Source organism: Anabrus simplex, chromosome 1, assembly GCF_040414725.1.
Source record: "Anabrus simplex isolate iqAnaSimp1 chromosome 1, ASM4041472v1, whole genome shotgun sequence".
NCBI classification, from domain to species: Eukaryota; Metazoa; Arthropoda; class Insecta; order Orthoptera; family Tettigoniidae; genus Anabrus; species Anabrus simplex.
Genome location: NC_090265.1, coordinates 561,212,617 through 561,226,825, shown reverse-complemented (window position 1 = coordinate 561,226,825; position 14,209 = coordinate 561,212,617). Strand labels below are relative to the sequence as shown.

At 36.8% G+C, this 14,209-nt stretch overlaps 1 protein-coding gene across 2 annotated transcripts in view; it reads left to right on the top strand.

Moving 5' to 3' along the window:
* Tsf3 (Transferrin 3) overlaps positions 1–14,209 on the top strand; it is a 195,186-nt gene that overhangs the window by 163,277 nt on the left and 17,700 nt on the right. For both annotated transcript variants that reach the window (XM_067144871.2, XM_067144870.2), the window contains exon 13: positions 11,195–11,313. In XM_067144871.2, the coding sequence (XP_067000972.2) occupies positions 11,195–11,313 (119 nt within the window). The remainder of the gene's footprint in view (positions 1–11,194; positions 11,314–14,209) is intronic.

Below are 14,209 nucleotides of genomic sequence, written 5' to 3'. Positions count from 1 at the left end.
TTTCATCTGAAATACAGTAAAACTTTGTTTATACATTTTTCCAGGGGACCAAAGGAATAAAACCATGTAAGTGTGAAAAACGCTTAAATGAAATACTGTAAAAATGAAGCCGAGTTATATTCCAAAGTATACATGGCAATATAAAAAATATAAACAGAAATGCACCCAAATGAAAAAAGTACGAGAAGGAAGAGAGTCACTTTACAGAATAAAGTAATCCATTTTTTTTTTGGCCACGGCATGAATAGTATTCTCAATCCGGTACAGTTCGGCCATTATTTCCTCAGAAACGTTATGGTGCATCACAAAATGTTTGATAGTCCATAGAGCATTGACACCATCATTAAAGGTCACTGAAATATGCTGCGGCTCTTCGGTATCATCATCATCATCGTGATTACAGTCTCACTTAGACACCTATGTGCGTCTTCAGCAATCTTGGAGATAGTCATGGCTTCTACAGTGACGAGGTTAGCATCAACATTTACATAATCGTCGAATGATGCCTCCTCTTCTAATTTCCTCCATTTGCCATCATTATCAGGAGCTTCGCCATTATCATTGATGATATTACAATCATCATCAGAAATACCGGTACCTCCAAATCAAACTTTTCAGAAATAATTTCGAACTCTAAGTTCTGAAACACGGTGCCATGACTCTGCAATGTAATGTATTGCGTATCAGAAGAAAAGAAAGTAGTATATATTAATTTATTGGTTTTAATTTGTTTGAAGACACAAGATTATAACTACAACTCAGAGAATCGTGTCATTCAGGGCCGCTTCACACTAGGTGACCGAAATCTGTTAGAGCAGCTCATATGAGTTCTGCGTCACTGAGCGGTAGCCCGCCATGCTACTTAGCTACGTTCACCGGCCTACTGCCAGTTTTCATTTTCTTCTTGCCTCTTGTTATTGTCGAAAAGAAAGAATGTCGTAGGTTTCATTTCACATCCTATGTTGCAAAATCATTTGGAAAAGGGACTTTTCTATAAAATATTTGATTATTTATGTGATGACCAAATTTATTAGTTTAGGATGTCAAAGAAACCTTTTGATGAACTCTTTCGAAAGTGTGAAAGAAGATATTACGGAATTGGATACCAAGTTGAGAAAAGCAGAAAATTAGCCTTTGCTTTCAGGTAGTTGAACTGAGATGGTCATTACTTGAGACTTGTTACTTCTCAACTCTATTGCTACATTCATCACACTTTAAGTTCCAGATGGTTGTATGATTTGTATAATGATATCTCCCGTGTTTATTCGGTCCACTTGTCTAGATATATCATACTGAATATTTTTCTTCTTCTACCGTGTCTCCCACAGTGGTGGGGTCGCGGGTGTGAACAGTTTGGCCATGTGAATCTGGCCCTGTTTTATGTCCGAATGCCCTTTCTGACGCCAACCCTATGTGCATTCACTATTGCATATTTCTGTAGTGTTTGGTAGTGTGATGTGTTGTATGAATATGACAAACACAAACCATACCGTACACAATTTCTGGCCACACTAGGAATCGAACACGAGGCCCTCTAAACTAAAGGCCAATAGGTTGACATTTAGCCAAAAAGCCGGCCAGACATACTGAATATAATTTATTTAGTACAGTTTATAGTATTTTGAAACTAAATCCATAACATGAAGGAACATGAAATGAACAATGACACTAAAGAAAGCAACTGAAAAATGTGAAGACCCTAGTGCACAGCGATGGTTTACCAGCTGTCGCCAGTTGGGGTTGCGAAATCTGCCTTGGCTGCTGGTAGCGAGAATGAACTACTTTAACGTCGGTCACCGAGAGACCGAGAGAGAGTAGCCCTAGCCCATTGTGAAGAGCTCCATTTAAAATAATGTTTCACAAGCACAGGCAGCCGGCAGCCGATTCCTGTCGCCTGCTGTGAAACAGCCCTTAATGCATGGTACTGCACGAAGTCCTAGGGAACATATTTTACATAAACATGAATAAATGTACAAAAAAGAGGAAATAAATGAGAGAGATCTTACCTGTAATATGTTCATCTTCATTTCGTCTTTCTTTCCGACGTTTACACATCTGATTGCGTGCTGCACCTGCCTCTTAAGGTAATACAACTTGAAGTTGTGTATCACTCCAAGATCAAGCGGCTGCAGCTCGCTCGTGCAATTCGCGGGAAAAATTTCCACAGTTACATTCTTCAGATATGAAGTAATAGGAGAATGTGCTGGGCATCGATCCACAAACAATAAGATCGTATTACCTTTTACTCCCATTTTGGTGTCCACGCTTCAAAGCCAGTCTTCAAAAACTTTCGTAGTGACCCAGGATTTCTTACTGTTGGTGTATTTCGTGGGGAGCGTAGCAACATTTTTAAAACAACGCAGCTTTGAAAATTTGCTGCTTGTCAGTAGAGGCAGTTTTTCACTTCTGTCACTATTGGCACATAACAGAACTCTTACGCGTTTTTTGCTTAGTTTCCCGCCGTGACATTTTTTCCCCTTTGAATGCCATTGTATATCTAGGCATTAAATTAAGAGTGGTCTATCTTGTCCGCATTGAAAATGTTCTTAGGAGCGAATTGAAATGTCAGTTCTTTCAAATGATTTTTCTTCCAGTCTTGCACAGTCTCTGTATCGACAATTCCACTTTTCCACACGCATATTATGACTGCCGATACTGTGTCTAACCTTAAATTTGTGTAGCCAGCCTGATGAAGCTCTAAAATCTTCTACACCAAGTCTGGATGTTAGTTCACTTGCCTTTTTCCAAAGCATTGGTCCGCTGATTGGAATGCCTTCTGCCCTATGTTGCCTGAACCACTGTAATAAACAGTCTTCCAGGCGTTCATATTTTTTGCCCTGAACGCAGGTCCTCTTATTTGTCGTAACATCTAACACATGTGCTTTCTTCAATTTTTGCAGCCTTAGCTACAATAGTATTTAAGTTAGATGGAGCATTCCCCAATTTCTTAGCAATTTAAACTCATTTCATGTTGCCACTTTCCTTCACTACACAAAAAATTCGTTATTTTTCAGCTAATGCTCATTCTTTCTTTCACCCATATTCACTACTCACGAATCTCGTGATGCTAATCACAACTCGGTCGCACCTGAAGCACAGAACACCAAAGAGTATGCTCAAAAATAACTTCCAGGTCGCTCATGCTACCAAAAATGCATGTAGAGGTAGGATTGCCAAGAAAAGTACAGTGCTAATCATAAGTTTGTGTTTAGAATATATCTTGTGATTTTGAAGACTGAAACCATCATAAATGTGTAAACGAAGCATTTTGCCTTCAAAGACTCAGAATATAAGTGTATAAGCATAAAAATTGTGTAAGTGAAAGATGTAAAAATGAAATAACTCGCCGTTATACGTATAGGATTTTGGACATTATAAATTTTCCAGCTAACTCATTCTGGTTGCCAGCGTTTCGCCCCAGTGTGCTAGGTTGGATTCATCAGTTGGTAAATAGCATACCTAGCAACACGCATGGCTAGTCCATACTGTGGAGGTCACTGCGTAGGCTACTTGGAGCCACCGGCAATGCCAACGCACTATGAGAGACTTTCTCATTTTCAAAAATATTTTGGGTTCCCTATGGGAATCAACATTTATCATATAGGATTGTGTCGGGACTTCTGAAGAAAATGTGTAACTATGAAATGTATAAAAGAAGTTTTACTGTATTACCTGATGTTCAGAAGGGCATCTGACCTTAAATCCACTTCCATCAATTTCAGAAATAACTGCAAAAATCAGAAGAGTTTTTATGTGTAAAAGCTAGCAACAAGAATTTTGAAGGATTGAAGAAACCTATTTTCACGTTTAAGGAAGTAATTGCTTACATACATACATACATACATACATACATACATACATACATACATACATACATACATACAAGGATACAAGTTATAAATCTCATTTTACAACCGTATTGGAGTTCAGAGTAATAAATTATTATATTTAGAAAACTTTCCAATACACAAAATCCTTATAATTAGGATGAAACAATTTTAAATACAAATTGGACATGTTTCGCTCAATCTTAGTGAGCATCATCAGCAATAGGTAACATAAATCATTGGTGGGTCAGGGCCCTGATCCTGTCGTATATCACAAGAGAACGTCTGCTATACATTGATAAAAATATATAAATTTAACACTTTAAAAATAATCAATAAGATTATTTGTATCTATTAAAACAAAAATTGATCATTAAAGCTGCTTGAAATGTAAAAATGGAATGGATGGCTTGAAATGTTAAAAATAATATATAGTAATTAGATGTTCTTAAAAAATCGTTGTGCAATATATCTACGCTCGATTGTATTAGACTGTTTATGATAAAATCAGTTTTCATATAAGAGTGAGCTCTTATTATAAACTATGTTGCTGTTTTTTAAGAATAAACATGATGATAAACGTTAAAAATTCCATATGATGGTTGAAAAACGAAGTTCACTAGTGATAAAACATCGTCTAGATTGGCGTAAATTAGCCTTTATGGGATTCGTTGCGTTGTGTTTCAGTTATCATTTGTGCAGTAGTGTGTTGACATTATTCTCCTAACGGAGAATTACTGATCTAGTATGTGAAATTTAAAACGGATGTATCCTGTAAAAGAAGAAAAAGGGGAAATAATATGAGTGTCAGCTATTGGAAATTTAAAGACTGTAGCACTGTAAGGAGATGATAACGGAAGATGCTTACCCGTGTGTGAACTGGTCCCTTGGTTGTTTACTGAGATTTGATGGTAACTGACTTAATGCTGCGTGTGTTGTATGCATGCGGTCGTGGAGACGGGGAAGGTAGCGGTGAGGGGAAGGGAGGCGGGACATTGCGCGAGTTGTCGGCCAATGGGGAGGATGCAATGGTAGGAAGCGTTGTGGGTGTGGCTGCTGTTGCTACGGGAGGATTGAAAGCATGTTTATAATGGAAAATCTTCATGACATTATTAGCATTAATTCCGAATTTAGCAATTAGTTTGGGGATTTGCTCAATTATAGGGCTGTTAATGTCCGAGACTTCATTTAAATTACTATTTTTATTAAAGTATTGGTCCAAGGAAATGTAAGCATTTTCATACCCGGTCATTAAACTGCTTTTATTTACGTATTTGATTATTTGCATATCTTGATCGATAGTACTGAAATTATGCCCTGTGTCCCTCATATGAATACTCATAGCGGAATGCTTTTTGTGTTTCAGGGCATTATAATGTTCTAAATACCTTATTCTAAAACTGCAGCCAGTTTGCCCTACATAAGAAAAATTGCACTGTGTGCATTTAAGTCTATATATTCCCGAGTTTGAGAATTTGTCGTAAAATGTATTGATGGAATTGGAATTAAAAAAGATATTACGGTTGGTGTTACAGGTTCGGTATGCAATGTTAATATTATGCTTATTTAATGGTTTAGTGACATTGTAAATAGCTGGGTTGGTGAAAGTAAAAATAGCAAATTTTTTTTGTTTTTTTTGTTTTTTCGGGAACTAGTGTAGTTGAACTCTTTAATCTAATTTTACCTATGATTCTGGTGATCATATCAGGTTTATTTTGTAAAATTTTTTATTTTGCTATTTGCTTTACGTCGCACCGACACAGATATGTCTTATGGCGACGATGGGATAGGAAAGGCCTAGGAAGTGGAAGGAAGCGGCCGTGGCCTTAATTAAGGTACAGCCCCGGCATTTGCCTGGTGTGAAAATGGGAAACCACGGAAAACCATCTTCAGGGCTGCCGACAGTGGGGCTCGAACCCACTATCTCCCGATTACTGGATACTGGCTGCACTTAAGCGACTGCAGCTATAGAGCTCGGTCATATCAGGTTTAAAACCATTCATCATGGCTAGTTCTTTGATGAAACGTAGTTTTTTTTTTCTCGATTAGCTTTAGAAAGGGGGATGTTCATGGCCCTGTGAATCAGCTGTAAAATGTAGCTTGCTTATGGGAGTGAGGGTGCAAGGATTCGCTTTTTATTGTTATAGGGGTGGCAGATGGTTTCCTGTAAATTTGGTAAGTGAACTTATCTTTATCTCTAGTCAGAGTTAAATCTAAAAAGTTTGAGTTGTTGATCTTGTCCTCTTTAGTAAACTGAATACTAGGGTTAAGGTTGTTAAGAAGCGTAAGTACGTTGTCACTATTATTCAATTGTTTATCTATGATTACGAATGTATCATCCACAAATCTCAGCCAGAGATTTACGCCGTTAATTTTATTAATTATTAATTTGGTTTCCATATCGTCCATAAAGATGTTGGCAAGAATGCTGGAAATTGGGTCTCCCATTGCTAATCCTTTTTGATGATATATTTTATTATTGAATGTAAAATAGTTATTGTTAAGTACAAATTTCAATAAATTAATGAAATCGTCTATTTCGTATCTGCTTATAATGTTATGTTTCATAAGTAGGGCCCGGATTCATATGCACTAAAAACTCCGAAAATATGCATGCACATATGCACTAAAATTGTTGCAAATATGCACGAATATATGCACTAAAAATAAAACAGAATACAATTACCAAACCCATTATTTCATTTTTACTCAGAGTTAAATTGTAAAACAGTTAATTTTTTGCAAAATGATGTATGGCAGTAGGTTTCAACAGTTTTTTTTTATGTATTCAGGAATCAAAGACTTTCTGTTGTCGGACAGAACTCATTTATACGCTGAAAATGATAATTCTACGTCGACGGACGTAAATGGGCAATACTTTAACACCGGCACTGACTGCTCAGTACATTCTTCTGGCAAAGACTTTAGGCATTTTTACAGTTTAATCTGGTAAAACACTGCAATAGACGAACAGCAAGTTAACAGATGAACGCACTTGTTTAAGCAAACCATGCGAGGGTACTATAAGGAGAAGGAGAAATGAATATCAGAAAGAAGGAAATTGCTGTTGTGAAAAACGTCATTATCCATATACCTACTTGTACTGCGACACTGAAAGCACTTTCCTTGATCTGGGAAGTCTTCTCATGTTGCCAAGTGATGTTCAATATACAAAGCTCATTAAATGTTTTATTTCGTTCAGAAATCTTAGATAACCGATCACACATAAGAGAAAAATATGTCTGTTTATGCACTAACGTTAAAAATATGCATTAACGTTCAAAATATGCATTTGCATATGCGCATATGCATTTTTTAAAAATCCGGGCCCTATTCATAAGGTTAGTTTTTACAATGTTAATTGTGTCAAATACAGGTATGTTCGAATACATGTTAGTGATATCATATGATACCATAACGTGATTATCTGTTAGTTTGAATGTGGACAATTTGTTGCAGAAATCGACAGAATTCTTTATGTATGCTTTATTGTTGAATTTATAATGCTTGTAGAGGAAACGATGCAAAAATTTTGAAACGTTATATGTGGGACTATTTCTACAGTTTATAATGGGGAGCATTGGAATCCCTTGTTTATGTATTTTTGTTTATCTATGATTACTAATGTATCATCCACAAATCTCAGCCAGAGATTTATGCCATTAATTTTATTAATTATTAATTATTGCTGATGATGCTCACTAAGATTGAGCGAAACATGTCCAATTTGTAATTAAAATGGTTTCATCCTAATTATAAGGATTTTGTGTATTGGAAAGGTGGTTTTTTAAATATAATAATTTATTACATACAAGGTATCGGCCAAAGAAAGATGAGGTCCACAAAGGGCATGAAAATTAAAAATTCCCTAGACCTCGGAACCTAATAGCATCGGGGTCAGAAAAGAACAAAAGTTGACCAAGGTAGGCGAGATAGGATAGATTATAGGCTGTTAAGCCTTGCAAGGTTAAGTCTACAAGCCTCTTGTGAATTTACGAAACACCTCCACAACCAATATTTTTGTAATTAGCTCTGTGACCTCATATAGTTCTGTACCTTTTATCTTTAAATCAATAGAAACTGGAGAAACTGAGTCTAACCATATTCAGTTTGGTCTCCCTTCATTTCTCTTGGGTGGTGGTGGTGGTGATTGTTTTAAAAGGAAGCACAACCAGGCAACCATCCTTCCTCTATATAACACTAATCAGAGAGGAAAAAGGAAGGGATATGATACTTTGAGAAATGAAGGTTGGTCAAAGAAAGACAATGGCACGAAGAGCGTGAAAATGAAAGAATTTCTAGCCCTCGGAACCAAATAGCTTCAGGGTTGGAAAAGAACAAAAGTTGACCAAGGGAGGTCAGATAGGATAGATGAAAGGGAGGAGCCTGGCACAAGTAAGTGGAAGCAGTGCCAGGACTCAGCTAAGGACCCATGGTCATCAATCCACACTCCCAAGTTAAGAGCTCTTCGGGCCCCTTTTAATCGCCTCTTACAACAGGTAGGGGATACCATTAATGTTATTGTACCACAGGGGGTCTACTTCTCTTACCCTCAATGACAGTTCATTATTCTCCTGGGTATCTCATCCTCCTCCATTCGCCTTATATGACCTGACTACCGAAGCCAATTTATGCGTACAGCTTCACCCATGGAGTTCAATAAGATATCCTGAATTCATCTAGCGTTCATTCCCGTACAACAAAGTTGGTCTGAAAACAAATGGCGTACATATAGATTCATCTGGGAGCTGACCTCATTCTTGCAGAATACTGTTGATCGCAACTGCAAGTTCACTGCATTAGATTTAATGCTCCTTGATTAAATTTCATTTACTATTCTATCATCCTGGGAGAATATACATCCTAAATACTTGAAATGATCTACCTATTCCAGTTTTTTTTATTCAATTCTCTTAGGTTTCTTCCTTACTGATATCAATTCAGTCTTGGAAATGCCAATTTTCACAGCAAACTTTGTTGCACCTATTTTCAAGTTCTGAGGTATTAGACTACAGGCTTTCAGCACAGTCTGTCATTAAGACCCAGTCATTGGTATAGTCCAAGCTGCTTACTAAATGTTCACATATACTCATCATCATCTTCATTTCCAGTTTCCAACTTACCGTGTCGGGTTGTGAATCAAAGACCTCCATTGCTGCCTGTCTTTCCACCATTCTTCTCCTTTTTTAAGTATATCTTCTGGTTTTCCTCCTCTCTTCTCTATGCACTCCCATACTGAATCTGTCCACCTCTTTTGGGGTCTTCCTCCTGGTCTCTTTCGAGTTAACTTCTCTGAAAAAGCTTTTTTTTGGCACACTCTCTTCTCCCATTCTCATCATATGCGTTCTATCCTTTCTAGTCTTGCCCTCGATACCTCTTAGGAATTTCATCTCCACTGCCTGTATTCTACTCTCCCCTCGTTGTGTTGTAGTCCACAATCCAGCTGTATAGGTTCATAATAGGTTGAATATACAGTACTTTCTTACATTTCTTTGGGACATATTGGTTCCACAAAATACCCCTTACACTCTGGTAGAAGCTGTTTGCTTGTTGTATTCTTTTTCCAATTTCCTTGGTAATCTTTCCATCTTCTGTGATCACACTTCCCAAGTACTTGAGACTTTTACCACTTCCAGAATTTTACCATTCAGTTTTATCTTTTCTCTTCCTTCCTTCCCCTTGTCATCACTATTGTTTTACTTTTTTCTGTGCTTACTTTCATCCCAAATTTTTCTATCTCTTGATTCCATACATCTACTTGTTTTTGCACTTCCCTTTCATCCTCACCCATATCACTGTATCATTTGCAAACAACATGGCTTTTCTTGCCTGTCTTCCAAATCTCTGTTTAATGTTCTTATGAATTTCATCATTGACTATGATGAATAGTATGGGGGATAGTAAACTTCCCTGTCAGAGACCAGTTTCAACTATAAACCATTTTGTTCTTCATACACTAGTCTTCACACTACTAACACAATTTTTGTACATAGCTTTTATCATTTACACTTCCACTCTGTTAACTTGTTTTTTCCTTAATGTGTCCCATACAAACTGCCTGGGCACACTGTCGTAAGCCTTCTCAGTGTCAATAAATGTCATCACTATATCTTTTCCAAACTCCCATCTTTTCTCCATCATATGTCTTAATGTAAAGATCAGGTCAAACGTTCATCTATCTTTCCTAAAACCATACTGTTCTTCTTCCACTTCTCCTTCTAGTGCTCTCCTCAGTCTTCCTTCAAATATCTTAGCTACATGGGCAATAAGGGTGATTCCTCTGTAGTTATTGCATCCTTTTTTATTACCTTTTTTAAATATTGGGATAATTAAACCCTTTCCCCACTCTTCTGGGATCTCCTTCTTCCTCCAGATTATTCTAAATAATCTACACAGCCACTGTAGCCCTATTGGTCCTGCTGCTTTTATCATTTCCATGGTTACCTCATCCACTCCTGCTGCTTTACTGCTCTTCATCTTTTGTATGGCTTCCTCTATTTCTAACATTGATATCTCCTTTTCTTGTTCTTCTTTCCCCATTGTTTCTTCTTGCTCCTTCTCATCTACCAGTTCACTGTATTTAATATTTAGCAATTCTGAGAAGTATTCTTCCCATGTTTTTAGTATGTCATCTCTTTGCATCAATATCTGCCCTGTTTCAGTTTTTACAAATTTTATATCTTATTTTGTAAACTATTCTTCACCAAACCATACAAAACCTTTTTACTTCCCTTTATAACCTTCTGTAAAGTTTCTGTGAAACTATCTGAGCTTTTCTGTTTCTCTTCTTGTACTATTTTCTTACCTTTTTGGCTTCTTTATATTTCTGCCAATTCTCGGGGATACTGATCAATGAAATATCTTTATAGTTGTTGCATCCTTCCTGTTCCCTTGCTTATAGATAGGTCCAATTAATTGCTTTCTTTCAATCAGAAAGTATCTGACTAACATTTCCTGCTAATCTTATTACTCTTTGAAGCCATTTCATCACTGCCTTACCACCATATTTCATCATTTTAGGTCTAATTGCTTTGCGAAGAAAATTTCAACATTCCTTATCATCACCTTTTTTAAATATCAGGATAATTAAACCCTTTCCCAACTCTTCTGGGATCTTAGTGTTTTTATGGATTCAAGGCTCAAATTGGTCAGTTCCCACACACTGTCTATAGGGGTTCCTCTGGTGTTCAAAGCTCATAGTTATCTTTCTTAGGGCACACAGTTAAACTGTGCTAGTGATTTCTCATCTATTCATTTAGCAGTGTGAAAAGTTTGCACTATTCTTTCTTAAAAATAGCAATTGTGCATAATACAAAATTAATCTTGACTTGATATCCAACTAATTCAAACTTGAAACTGATTTTCAGATGGTGCTAACAATGAGTCATGGGCTGCAACACTCAAGTTTGGAGATTTCCGATCACTCTGTATGGATAGCAATAGTGATGATAAATACTGTTATCTCAGCTGGGCTTCCCCTGGTCAGGTAATGATCATCTTCCAAAATTTGTAGGTATCGGTTGTATTAACCCTCTCCCGCCCATAGCGTAGTAATGCGTACTTGTACTTCTAGTCGCATGTATGAGCCATCTATCGGCCGATAGACAAATATAACTTACTGTTACTAGCATGTGCACTTCCTAGAGACCAAAGATATTAGTTTTCTTCTTTTAAAACCTTAGCAGGCGTATTAGAACACGAAATACGGAAGGCAGCGACATATTGTAAACAAACACGTCGACGTTTAATTCGCGTGAAAATATTTTATGCGATAACGACATTGAACGTTTGGTGAACGATAATTCTGACTGTGAAACTGTTAGTAGTGGCTCAATTGAACTCAGTGAACTGGAAAGTGAAAATGAAAGTGACGATATTTCAGGAAAAGACGACGTACACATGCGTGATGACATAGATTGTAGGCCTAACTTTCAGTGGACAAGTACATTGTCTTTCGTCGAACCGGCGGGCTTTACTAAAGAGGCAGGACCTTGCCATTTTCTTCCTGTAGCTAGTACAACATTAGAGTATTTCTCCCTTATATTTGATGAAAACATTTTCGATTTAATTGTTCATTAGTTTTTGTACAATATACATTTTTATAAATATCTGCATTATCATAATGATGGCTGAAAAGAATTGCTTTAATTCTGGGGAAAAAATGCATTTTAATATGGGTGGGAAAGGGTTAAAAAGATTAACTCTGCAAATGATATAATGTATGCACAGTTTTTCTAAATTGTACAGGTTTCTCAGATCTTCTCAGTGAAGCGCATTCGTAGTAAAATAAATTCACAACTATGTACAGGATACAACCTAAGACTGCTGAATTTTGAACAAATTTTAAATTTCTCTGAAGATTAAGCTATATCGCAATTCCTATTTTATTTTATATCTATTAATTTAATCACTTAATTACACAATGTTTGATATTCATTGGCAAATTCCCTTTCCTTGCTTTTTTCTCTTCCATTTGTTACTTTATGGACAAAAATGAGGCTAACAGTCTCGTACTTTCTTGAACTTAATGCCCCTGCTTAAACCTAGACTTCATTCTTTGAGTCAGATTTTTGAAGCACAGACGTACCCTACAATTCAGATTTTTTCACATTCATAAATAAATTCCATTACAAATCGCTGTGTACTGGCACCTGGTACAGTGTATTTTAAAAAATGGGCTACTTATACATGAAAAAAGGTGAAAAATTACTCAGTGGACTCAGTGTTAAGTAACAGTCTTCGCACTGGCAAATTGTTAACCTGGTTCTTCTTTTGGGCTAATTTTGTTGAGTTTGTCATCCTCAAGATGGAAACTCTTATAATTGTAATGAAAGTCCTGTTTTATAGCAGTGACAGGACATGAGCCAAGAAAATATAGGAGTATGGATGAGGGGATCAGTAGACCAGTATTATTCTTTGATGGTATGTTTGTTTGCATGACCCATTAGCATAATCATTTCTAAAAATACCCACATTCCTTTCACAGTTACATCGGCCCATTTTTGTACTTGCACTGAGGGAGGAATCGGTGGATTATTGTTTTTCCGTGAACTGTGCACGATGAAGGTTTTTTGCCTCTTTGTCGAGGGTGGTTGCGATTTTTCTTTGTCACTATCACTTAGTAATGTACCATTACGTTACATTTACGGCCGCTAATGTAACGTAATGGTACATTTCACCTCCACGTTAACTTTAAATATGTTGGATACAACATATTTAATCCGCTCTTCCATATACTTGTATAATGGACCTTTACGTTACATTATCCTCATTCTTTGTATCTCATTTCATGTTTATTTCTTAACCACTTTGATATGATTCTTCCTAATTTCTTTCGTACAATCACTCTTGATCGTTTTCATTACCATTATCTGTTTGACATTCAATATAGGGATCATTATCTTTCTCACTGATTTCTAAAGTGTTATTTGGCATTAATTCTTCGTTTTCTCTGTAATAGTATTTGAGGTTCGCTGCGTTATATACCCCTTTATATGTTCCTGACATATTTTCGATCTGGTATGCGTTGTTTCCAAACACTTTCTTAATGACATATGGTCCATCATATAAATGTGCAAATTTTGCAAATACCTTCCCTATAACGTTGGAATTGGGCGTTTTCTTAACTAATACAAGATCATTTACTCTCAATTGACGGTGAAACTTTCTGTTTCGCAATCTTTTGAGCCTCTTCCGTGATTGCTCCTCCAATTTTGCGCGTACCATACTATTTAATTCCTGTTCACTCAGTCTATCCTCCACTAGCCTTTCTATCACTTCATCCCATGGCCTATGTGGGATTTCATCTCTATGTAGAACACATGGGATCTGTCCGGTTGATTCATGTACGGTATCGTTTATACTATGCTCAATTATTGGTATTACATCAATCCATCTCCAATGGTTGTTTCCGCAGTAAATCCGACAAAACTTCGAAATCTCTTTCATACATCGCTCTACTGGATTTGACGATGGGTGCCTAATTGAACACATTACATGTTTTATATTCAACCTCTCCATAGCTTCACGGAATTGTTCTGACGTAAACTGAGTACCATGATCGCTTAGTATTCTCTCAGGTTTTCCCATTCTTGGTATGACACCATTAATAAACGCGTGGAGGACTTGTTTTGAATTGGCTCTCTGTATTGGTCGTAAAACTATATATTTAGAGAATATATCCATCGTTACTACGATAAACTTTCTTCCTTTACTAGCCACTGGAAGTGGTCCAAAAATGTAGATTGCAAATATCTCTTTTGCTCTATCTGGTAGTATTGCTAGTGGTTGGTGTGTATGTTATCTTGCATTATGCTTGGTTCTCTGGCAGATGTCACATGTCCTAACCACTTTCCTTATCATTGCCCTCATTCCTTTCCAGG